Consider the following 11,989-nt stretch of genomic DNA (forward strand, 5'->3'; position numbering starts at 1 on the left):
TGGAGCTCCTTTCTGTCCCTTGTGACTCAGAACACATTAATGATTCATCTGAGACTGTTCTGAACCAGCTAAAACACACCATGGCAACTTAGACCCCATCACACACAGAGAGGCAGCAGCCTGGCGGATTAACCTGGGTGTGTAGTGTGTGTGTGTGTGTGTGTGTGTGTGTGGGGGGGGGGGGGGGGGGTGTGTGTATTCAAGCCTAATTTCGAGCAGTTGGCTAATTATCACATACTCTCTGATCTTGGATTAAACTACAGTCGAACCCCAGAAACACCATGGCAACCAGAGCGCCATGGAAACAGCAGAATAATAAATAAGCAGCACAGGAAAGGAGGTGTAAAATAGCCTACTATATGGGATAACAACAACATATCTAACCCTTTACATTTTAGCATCTTCAGGTTGCTGGGAGATGGTGTTCTTGGTGAAAAAACAGCTAAGGACGCTGGGAGTTGGTGTTTTTAGTGAGTGTGAAAGATAGCTGTAAAGATGGAGAACTACTCCCATGCCTATAGACAGAGAGAGGATAGAGGAGAGAGGAGAGAGAGAGAGAGAGAGAGAGAGAGAGAGAGAGAGAGAGAGAGAGAGAGAGAGAGAGAGAGAGAGAGAGACCATCCCGGGGAAAACAGCTAAGAACGCTGGGAGATGAAAGAATGTGAAAGAATGCTGTAAAGGGAATCGAGATCCAAGATAGAGAACTACTCCCACACCTAGAGAGAGAGAGAGAGAGAGCGAGAGAGAGAGAGAGAGCGAGAGAGAGAGAGAGAGAGAGACCGACCGGGGACATGTACCAGGGATGAAGAGATCGGAGATTGTGGGGGAGGAAAAAGAGAGACAAGCGAGAGGGCAGAAAACAAGAGTGAGACGGAGCGACGGAGAGAGGCAGAGCTGATGCAGCTCTAAGCAGAACGAATGTGCTTGGTTATTCTGAAAATGGGTCATACATCTCAAGCGACTGCTCTCTCTCGCTCCTCTCCAATGAACCAGCATACACTCTATGCATGACTATAACATACCCTTCCCGCTTTACACTACACACTAAACACTACACACTACACACTAAACACTAAACTACACAACAGTCTTTCCCTGAGTTTAATATCCAGGCAGGGTGCCCAGGCCCCTTACGCAACATTTAAATCCTCTGGCATGAAAATGACCAATTGCACCAATAGAAGCCCAACTCATCCTTATAGGCAGGGGCCAACAGAGAGAGGCACCGCCTATACATCTGTAGGGGAAGCACTGCCACACATTACACATAAGTCAACAGAGAGAGAAAGAGAGACACACACACAAGGACACAGACTTTCACACCACTGATCTAAATATGAGGGGGGTTGTGCAGGCCACAGAAGGATAATGTCACCTGACATTTAATGCTCGGGTTGCCAGTGTGGCGTCAGGGTTTCTGCCTGGGTTGCCAGGTTTAGAGACTAAAGCTGAAATCCCGCCCTCAGTTGAGATTTTGGACCCCATCGCCATCTCTCTCTCTGTCCAGACAGAAAGGGGAAAGGGATAGAGGGAGAGATACTCTGCAGAGGGATGACAGACAGACAGAAAGCGAGAGAGAGAGAGAGAGAGAGAGAGAGAGAGAGAGAGAGGAAGGAAGGAAGGAAGGAAGGAAGGAAGGAAGGAAGGAAGGAAGGAAGGATGATAGAGTGAGAGAGAGAGAGAGAGAGAGAGAGAGAGAGAGAGAGAGAGAGAGAGGAGGGGGGGGGGGACTGTATGAGGGAGAGATGGATGAAAAGGACCCCCAGAGGTTTGGTCTCCACCCAGCTAAATAAGTAGTCCTGTGTGTGTGTGTGTTCTCTGTTTAATTTAAAGAGAGGAGGTCTGGCAGTCATAACTCATTCAGAACAGACCATTTTATAAGAGTGAATATATTAGTTCATATACACTACTGTACTTTACACACACACACGCCGCAGGCATGGACGCACACACAATATGTGCCACTCTCATGCTTACATTGAATCAATATGGCACAGTATAGCATTTACCCCAGCCACTGGGTCTGAGAGAGAGGAGGGAGAGAGAGAGAGAGCTGCATCCCTGTTTCACCCCACAGCCCTGTGGAAAGAAATGGGTGTTTAAAAAAAAAAAAAAGCCCTTTTTCTCCCCAATTTCGTGGTATCCAATTGTTTTAGTAGCTACTGTCTTGTCTCTCGCTACAACTCCCGTACAGGCTCGGGAGAGACGAAGGTTGAATGTCATGCGTCCTCCGATACACAACCCAACCAAGCCGCACTGCATCTTAACACAGCGCGCATCCAACCCGGAAGCCAGCCGCACCAATGTGTCGGAGGAAACACCGTGCACCTGGCGACCCTGGCTACAGGAGTTGCTGGTGCGCGCTGAGAAAAGGATATCCCTCCTGGCCAAACCCGGACGACGCTAGGCCAATTGTGCGTCGCCCCACGGACCTCCCGGTCGCGGCCGGTTACGACAGAGCCTGGGCACGAACCCAGAGTCTCTGGTGGCACAGCTGGCGCTGCAGTACAGCGCCCTTAACCACTGTGCCACCTCGAGAGGCCCAGAAATGGGTGTTTTTTAAACAATTTTAACCAAATTGGCAAAAACACACATTTCTTTCCACAGGGCAGTGGGGTGAGACAGGGATGCAGCTTAAGCCCAACCCTCTTCAAATATATATATATATATATATATATATATATATATATATATATATATATATATATATATATATATATATCAACGAATTGGTGAGGCCACTAGAAGTCTTCAGCACCCGCCCTCACCCTACTAGAATCTGTAGTCAAATGTCTACTGTTTGCTGATGATCTGGTGCTTCTGTCACCAACCAAGGAGGGCCTACATCAGCACCTAGATATTCTGCACAGATTCTGACAGACCTGGGCCCTGACAGTATTCCTCAGTCCAAAAAACGTCCAGTCACCAGGACCACAAATACAAATTTCATCTTGACACTGTTGCCCTAGAGCACACAAAAACTATACATACCCCGGCATAAACATCAGCGCCACAGGTAACTTCCACAAAGCTGTAAATGAGCTGAGAGACAAGGCAAGAAGGGCATTCTATGCCATCAAAAAGGAACATAAATTCAACATACCAATTAGGATCTGGCTAAAAATACTTAAACTAGTTATAGAATCCAATGCCCTTTATGGTTGTGAGGTCTGGGGTCTGGGCTCACCAACCAAGAATTCACAAAATGGGACAAACATTTTGAGTTGCACTTATCCTCCTGCCCAATGTACGATATTAGAGACATATTTCCCTCAGATTACACACATCCACAAAGAATTCGAAAACAAACCCGATCTTGATAAACTCCCATATCTACTGGGTGAAATACCACAGTGTGCAATTACAGCAGCAAGATTTGTGCCCTGTTGCCACAAGAAAAGGGCAACCAGTGAAGAACAAACACCATGGTGGACTGTGGTGGACCCCTATCGGTCAGGCCTCCCCTTCCACTGTTGCCGGGGGATATGGAGGTGTGATGTCAGTGTAGAGAATGTACTACATCTGTAACAACGCCCATAGAGACACACACAACCGGTCAAAAGTGTTAGCACCTCAATGTTTCCAGTTTTTATTGAAATTCACAGTTTATTGTCTTAATGTACTCTGAAATTAAAGCATAGAACAGCTAAACAATTGGAGACAAAAAAAGAAATCATGGAATTGTTTTGTTTAACAAAATTGTATCAACATCTTTGACTCTATATCTAAATTTTTTGATAAAAGTAGCCACCTTTTGCTGACATAACAGCCAAACACACATTCTTTCTACAATGGAAATCAAATATTGTTAGGAAAACTATTCCCAACACTGTTGCAGAAGTTCCCACAAATGTGTTGCACCTGTAGGTTGCTTTGCTTTCACCCTTCTGCCCATTTCATCACAAACCAAGTCTGGAGACTGTGCTGGCCATTCCATGATTTGAAGCCTGCCGTGTTGTTATTTTCTTCTAAGGTAGTTCTGACATAGCCTGGAGGTATGTTCTGGGTCATTATCTTGCTGTAGGATGAACCCCATAGCCTGGAGGTATGTTCTGGGTCATTATCTTGCTGTAGGATGAACCCCATAGCCTGGAGGTATGTTCTGGGTCATTATCTTGCTGTAGGATGAACCCTATAGCCTGGAGGTGTGTTCTGGGTCATTATCTTGCTGTAGGATGAACCCTATAGCCTGGAGGTGTGTTCTGGGTCATTATCTTGCTGTAGGATGAACCCCATAGCCTGGAGGTGTGTTCTGGGTCATTATCTTGCTGTGGGATGAACCCCATAGCCTGGAGGTATGTTCTGGGTCATTATCTTGCTGTAGGATGAACCCCATAGCCTGGAGGTGTGTTCTGGGTCATTATCTTGCTGTAGGATGAACCCCATAGCCTGGAGGTGTGTTCTGGGTCATTATCTTGCTGTAGGATGAACCCCATAGCCTGGAGGTATGTTCTGGGTCATTATCTTGCTGTAGGATGAACCCCATAGCCTGGAGGTGTGTTCTGGGTCATTATCTTGCTGTAGGATGAACCCCATAGCCTGGAGGTATGTTCTGGGTCATTATCTTGCTGTGGGATGAACCCCATAGCCTGGAGGTATGTTCTGGGTCATTATCTTGCTGTGGGATGAACCCTATAGCCTGGAGGTATGTTCTGGGTCATTATCTTGCTGTGGGATGAACCCCATAGCCTGGAGGTGTGTTCTGGGTCATTATCTTGCTGTGGGATGAACCCTATAGCCTGGAGGTATGTTCTGGGTCATTATCTTGCTGTGGGATGAACCCCATAGCCTGGAGGTATGTTCTGGGTCATTATTTTGCTGTGGGGTGAACCCTATAGCCTGGAGGTGTGTTCTGGGTCATTATCTTGCTGTGGGATGAACCCTATAGCCTGGAGGTGTGTTCTGGGTCATTATCTTGCTGTAGGATGAACCCCATAGCCTGGAGGTGTGTCCTGGGTCATTATATTGCTGTAGGATGAACCCCATAGCCTGGAGGTATGTTCTGGGTCATTATCTTGCTGTAGGATGAACCCCATAGCCTGGAGGTGTGTTCTGGGTCATTATCTTGCTGTAGGATGAACCCCATAACCTGGAGGTATGTTCTGGGTCATTATCTTGCTGTAGGATGAACCCCATAGCCTGGAGGTGTGTTCTGGGTCATTATCTTGCTGTAGGATGAACCCCATAGCCTGGAGGTATGTTCTGGGTCATTATATTGCTGTGGGATGAACCCCATAGCCTGGAGGTGTGTTCTGGGTCATTATCTTGCTGTAGGATGAACCCCATAGCCTGAAGGTGTGTCCTGGGTCATTATATTGCTGTAGGATGAACCCCATAGCCTGGAGGTGTGTCCTGTGTCATTATATTGCTGTAGGATGCCCCCTTGCCTGGAGGTAGGTTCTGGGTCATAATCTTACTGTAGGATGAACCCCATAGCCTGGAGGTGTGTCCTGGGTCATTATCTTGCTGTAGGATGAACCCCATAGCCTGGAGGTGTGTTCTGGGTCATTATCTTGCTGTAGGATGAACCCCATAGCCTGGAGGTGTGTCCTGGGTCATTATATTGCTGTAGGATGAACCCCATAGCCTGGAGGTGTGTTCTGGGTCATTATCTTGCTGTAGGATGAACCCTATAGCCTGGAGGTGTGTTCTGGGTCATTATCTTGCTGTAGGATGAACCCCATAGCCTGAAGGTGTGTCCTGGGTCATTATATTGCTGTAGGATGAACCCCATAGCCTGGAGGTGTGTCCTGTGTCATTATATTGCTGTAGGATGCCCCCTTGCCTGGAGGTAGGTTCTGGGTCATAATCTTGCTGTAGGATGAACCCCTGACCAACTAGGTGCACAACAGAGGGTATTGCAAGGCACTGCAAAATGCTGTGGTAGACATTATGGGTCAGGGAGCCACTCACTCTGTGCAAGTCGTCGACTCTGGTTCCAGCAAAAAAGCCGCTGACCATCACGCTTCCTCCTCCATGTTTGACAGTTGCTGTCACACACTGAGGAACCATCCTTTCACCTATTCGACGGCGGACAAAAACCCTGCGTGATGAACCAAAGATTTCATTGGTCCATAAGACCGTCTTCCAGTCTTCAGTAGTCCACTGGCGGTGCTTCGTGGCCCAGGCAAGTCTCTTTTTCTTATTTTGCCATCTTAGCAATGGCCTTCATACTGTCACTCGACCTGTCAAACCTGCAGCTCGAAGTCTCCTCTTCACAGTTGAAACGGAGACTTGCTGACTTCGACCAGTGTTAAGCTGTGCTTGAAGCTGTTGTTCTATGAGCCACCTATCACGCAAGCTGTTGACTCTCAGAAACTTGTCTTCTGATTCTGTTGTGGCTTTGGCTCTGCCAGACCTCTTCCTGTCAGAGTTTCCTCCAGGTTCCAAGTGCCTTTTGATGGTGTAGGAAACTGTACTCACTGACGCCTTGGGTTTCTTTGCAATTTCTCTAAAGGAAAGACCTACACTTTCAAGGGTTATAATGTTCTGTCTGTCTTCCTTTGTTAATTGCCTTTTTCTCACCATTATGATAGCAATATACTACTTCTTGCAGTACAATAGTGTCCAAATAATGCTTACAGTTTTTTTCGATTGCTAAACGACAGTGGGCACAACTGGAGTCACATGTGCAAAACTCTAACTACAGTCTGCACTACCAACAGTCACCTGAGCTAAACAGTTCACATCACCTGCAAAACTCATTCCAAGCAACACAACTCTTAACACATGGCTCAAAACACGCTCAGTGCAGCCAAACACTATGCACAACCTTCACTGAGATAACACACACTGTCACTCAGAACACACTGAGAGTAAAAACACTAGCATCAAACACCAATACAGAAAATACAAACTTTTCATCTTTACAGTTTGAACAATTTCAGTGACTTCATACAAAGTAATATTTTCTTCAAAGAAAAGAGTGACATTCTTTCACATGATTTATTAAAATTTTTAGAACATAACAATTCTTTAAGGTAAATGAAAATTAGCAGTTTGCTTCAATAGTCTGTAGTAATTTACGGAATTACAGTAATGAGAAAAAAAAGGTAGAAACTAAAAGTACATACTGTAATTCGAACAAATAATTGAGGGGCTAATCCTGCCTCTCTCTAGCATCAGGCGACAGGTTTTCTTCAACATCACATCTATTGTTTTCTCTTGCCATGCACCTGGGGAAGAACCTTCTGGAGTGCCTTATCCATCCCTGGCAGTCCTCTGGACTCGTGTCCTCACATCCGGCACGCATGGCTTCCAAAAGAGACATTTGGTCATGTGGGTGGTGACCAAACTTTCCACCTCCAGGCAGAGAAAAACTCCTCTATTGGGTTGAGGAATGGTGAATATGCAGGCAGGTACAAAACCATAAATCTGTGATGTGCTGCAAACCAATCTGTGACAGCTGCAGAGTGGTGAAAAGCAACGTTATCGCAAACTATGACAAAAACTTGGGGGTTTCTTACTGGCTCCCCCTGTTCTGCTGGCACTAGCTGAGCATAGAGCTGTTCTAGGAAAGCTATAAGCCTTTCTGTGTTGTATGGGCCAATGAGTGGTGTGTTGAGAAGCAAACCATCATTGGCCATTGCAGCACACATGGTGATGTTTCCCCCCCTTTGGCCTGGAACCTCCACAGTGGCCCTTTGACCTATAACATTCCTTCCTCTGCGCCGTGTTTTGGCAAGGTTAAATCCAGCTTCATCGATAAATACAAATGAATGTGGTCTTTCCAGTGCTTCCACCTCCATTACTCTCTGAAAAACAGTAAGTGCACAGTTTTACTGTAGAAAAGCTAGTGTTTTTTTTTACTGTAAATATTTTGTATAGCTGTGTACGTAACCTCAGACGTCTTACCTGGACATATTGGTATCTTTGCTCTTTTACCCGTTCACTGTTTCTCTCGAACGGTACAGTGTATAACTGTTTCATTGTAACTTGGTGTTTCTTTAGGACTCGAGCAATAGTTGTTGTGCTGACAGAATTAACATTTTCAAATATATCATTATCAGCCAGAACTCTATCTTGAATCTCCCGCAGTTTTATTGCATTGTTGACAACAACCATGTCAACAATAGCATTTTCCTGCGCATCTGAACATATTTTTCCTCTTCCCCCTGTTGGGGGCAGCCTTTGGGTCCTGTTGTAAAAATATATTTTACAGTCAAACTTACTGTAAAATATATATCTGTGTAAATATTCTAGAATTGCAATACAAAATAGATTCCTGTAATGTTTTCATTTACTGTAAGGATGTAACTCTCACCTGTTTGCATGATGGAAAATTTGCATTACAGATGCCACTGTGGATCTTTGCAGATTGGGTTGCACCCTCAACCCTGCCTCTCTCAATGAGAGACCATGGTTCACAACATGGTCTATAAGTGTAGCCCTTATTTCATCTGAAATAACAGCTCTTTGTCTTCTTTGTCTTCCGCCACGCATCCGCCCTCTCCCTGCCACCCTTCTCCCTCCACGAACCCATCTTCCTTGTTCCATTTCCAAAATGAGTCTTTCTGAGCTCTACCTATATCTACTGTAATATGTGTGTGTTCACTAACAAGTCTAAAACAAGACACCTGCTTTGCCTTTCAGCTGAAATTGCAATCAGCAGTGTTTGAAAGGCACAAGGCTGAAATCTATTCCGTTTTGAATGTGTGGTTCACAGTTTTGACAGCAGTGTGTTAGCATTTGAACAAAGTGCTGTAAATCCACAGTGTTGTGCAGGTTGTGGTTAAAGTCATGGGATAAGTGTGTAGAGTTTTGAAAATTGTGTTCAAGCAATGAAAAACGAACTAGAGTTTGGTCCACATTAACTGCTGCTGTGCAGACTGTAGTTAGAGTTTTGCACATGTGACTCCAGTTGTGTCCACTGTCGTTTAGCAATCGGAAAAAACTGTAAGAGGGTGTAGTAACAGTCTGTTCCAACACTGATTTTATACAGACAGAGGGTTTGAGAATAATCAACAAAACTTGGGACACCTGTAGGGATTGTTAGCGTCAACTTTCAAAGCTTAATTTAGGACCATTTCTGCAGAACAGCTGTAAGTTGTTAACCCTTTACTTGTTCCCTGAGAAAAGGCTTTTTTTATAACTCTGAAATGTACCTTATTTTTCAGTTTTTGGTAACCCAAACTTCTTTAAAAAAAACATTTTTAAACCTCTGTCAGTTTACCTCTTACCTTTATACCATTTCAGGTTATTCACCGGACTTTCAATAAAATGTCAATAAAAACTGTGAAAATGGGGGTGTTCTAAAACTTTTGACTGGTAGTGTACACTGGTAGTGCGTGTGCACACAGAATGAATGACGTCACAGTGAGAAGGGGCGGTTGTTATAGTTATATCAGATCGAGATGAACAAGGATGGAGGTAAGTAGCCTACAGTTAGAGGATAACACATTCATGCACAGATGATACAAGTTGTGTGTGTGTGTGTGTGTGTGTGTGTGTGTGTGTGTGTGTGTGTGTGTGTGTGTGTGTGTGTGTGTGTGTGTGTGTGTGTGTGTGTGTGTGTGTGTGTGTGTGTGTGTGTGTGTGTGCGATGTGTGCCGCCTTTGTTTGTGACACCATGATGGAATGAATTAGAAACAGGGAGGAGATGGAGGTGAGGAGAAAAGAGGAAAGGAGAATGAAGAGGAGGAGGAAGAGGAAGGACTGAGAAGGTGGGGAGGTTGGGCACCATCCCCAGTGGGGTGAATTGGGGAAGAATGCGGCCCTGTTTTATGTGTTAGTAACAAAGAACACACCAACCATGTCTAAACCTATTAGGCTTAGGTTGTCACAACAACCTGTCAATATATTAGCATATAATAGATTATACTGCAGGAAACACATGTAGTTTATAGAAGAAAAAAATTCTACTGGGCCAAACTCAGTGGGCTAGCAAACTGGTGGCCGGACTAGAGATCTGTTAGCGCCGCTGGCAAAGAGAGAGTGAAAAGTCGTAAATTAGCTGATTGATCTGGGAAAATCGGTAACAACGCAATTTAAACACCAGGACCTCTCTCTCTCCTTTATCTCTCTCTCTCTCTCCTTTATCTATCTCTCTCTCTCTCTCCTTTATCTCTCTCTCTCTGCAGTGACGGAATCCAGTGCTATGTAACGTTTTTTAAATTGTATTATTGTTGATGTTGTGTTGTGTTTCTTCTCACTTTTGTTAATTTCACTTGCTTTGGCATTGTAAACTTGTGTTTCCAAAACCAATAAAACCCCTTTGAATTGATTTGAGAGAGAGATTAGGACATGGCGTTAATAATCCATAATAACAACCATAGCCATCGCTGTCTCACCTACAGTCAATTCGTATTCTTCCATTTCGCCTTCATCTTCCTCCTCTCTCCACCACCACCCCCCCCCCCCCCCTCAAATCCCGCAATAGCCACACCTCCCATCCTCCCTATCCGAGACACAGCCCCACACAGTCACCCCAGAGAGGGTAGAAAGAATCCTCCCACTGATCATACTAGTATAGCCACTAATAACCCAGTAGGTTAGTAGCTTGACGATACCACGCTTTTCTCCCTTATTAACAGATTGGTCTTAATCCGAAACGCAGCTTTATGGAAAGACTAGCCTATTTTCTGGTCAGCCTGCATTTAGCCAATGAGGCTACTCCTCTCCTCCTCTGAGAGAATGGACAGATGAGGATGGCAGTGCAGGCTACATGATGAGTGGTGTGGTGCCATTTTAGCACATCCTGTCAGTAGACTTTAGTCTAATATGATAGGTAGGCTAGCATTCACTTGTGTTGATGACATTGGCCTACATTTTGAGAGAGAGAGCGAGAGCGAGAAAGCAAATGTTTTCGATATTGTGACACATAACCTACACCTACTGTATTTTTGAAGAGTTTTATTATGCTTGTGTCTGTCGAAGGTAGGCCATACATGGATTCTCGTTGAACCACCATCATATTCTACACCAAATAAAAATGTCCAAACGATATTCACAATACGAGTTTATGACAGGCTACCACGTAATTTATATGTATATCATTAGGCCAACCAGTACCGGGGAAATATAATATTAAACCGGGGAAAAGCCCATCTCCCATCCCAGCTTACCTCCGCGAAAAACGCTTCCATTCTTCTCTATGTTGCTGCCCGGCGCGCGTGAAGTCAGTCGGTGGGCAGACGCTTGTCCCAGTGTTAACAGAGAACTAAATCACAGCGGGCACCGGGGAAGCTCGGGGTGGGTTAAGGTGGAATAGGCTCCTTGGTCCTGGTCGGTGGTGATTTCCATTCATTTGTAAACGTCCCGATTTAAATCCGAACGGCTACAATCCCTGATGTGTGTGTTCCCACCCAACGCCAACAGAGAGCAGAGAGAAAGCAGAGAGAGAGAAAGAGAGGACACACACCTCTTCTCCGAGTGTGCCGCTATAAAAATGTAAGATCAATCCCAAACAGGGAAGCCAACGGTTCCCTCTTCAGTCCTGACGGTGAACTGACGGACTCCGCGGAGCGGCAACTGAGTGTGTGATTGTGTGAAAACGAATAATGGTAAGGATAATGATTATGAGAGACAAAGTGAGGTAGCAACGTTATCATCGCGTGCACATCTTTATCCAAACTGTTTGTCGCCACCACAACAGAGGCCCTGATACCCGAGTCTCAGGAATGCTATGTTTGTTTCTGAAGAGGAGGAAAATAACAGGATGTGAACAGAGCTGGGAGCCACACGCGCACACACACACAGTTAATCATTGGGCTAGTAACCGAAAGGTTGCTGGATCGAATCCCCGAGCTGACAAGGTAAACATCTGTCGTTCTGCCCCTGAACAAGGCAGTTAACCCACTGTTCCCCGGTCGCCGAAGACGTGGATATCGATTATGGCAGCCCCGCCGCACCTCTCTGATTCAGAGGGGTTGGGTTAAATGCGGAAGACACATTTCAGTTGAATGCATTCAGTTGTACAACCGACTAGGTATCCCCCTTTCAATTTCATTATGTGAACTTTGCAGCTCTGGCGCTCTGGGCTGTGACAGTA

The 11,989-nt window shown here is 45.2% G+C and overlaps 1 protein-coding gene across 1 annotated transcript in view; it reads right to left on the minus strand.

Annotated features, from left to right (window-relative positions):
• Positions 1-11,294, minus strand: part of LOC139412970 (unconventional myosin-X-like) — an 81,387-nt gene extending 70,093 nt beyond the window's left edge. The window contains exon 1 of the mRNA XM_071159892.1: positions 11,064-11,294. Coding sequence (XP_071015993.1) covers positions 11,064-11,084 — 21 coding nt within the window. The 5' untranslated portion in view covers positions 11,085-11,294. The remainder of the gene's footprint in view (positions 1-11,063) is intronic.
• Between the last annotated feature and the right edge of the window lie 695 nt (positions 11,295-11,989).

Source organism: Oncorhynchus clarkii, chromosome 7, assembly GCF_045791955.1.
Source record: "Oncorhynchus clarkii lewisi isolate Uvic-CL-2024 chromosome 7, UVic_Ocla_1.0, whole genome shotgun sequence".
Taxonomy (NCBI): Eukaryota; Metazoa; Chordata; class Actinopteri; order Salmoniformes; family Salmonidae; genus Oncorhynchus; species Oncorhynchus clarkii.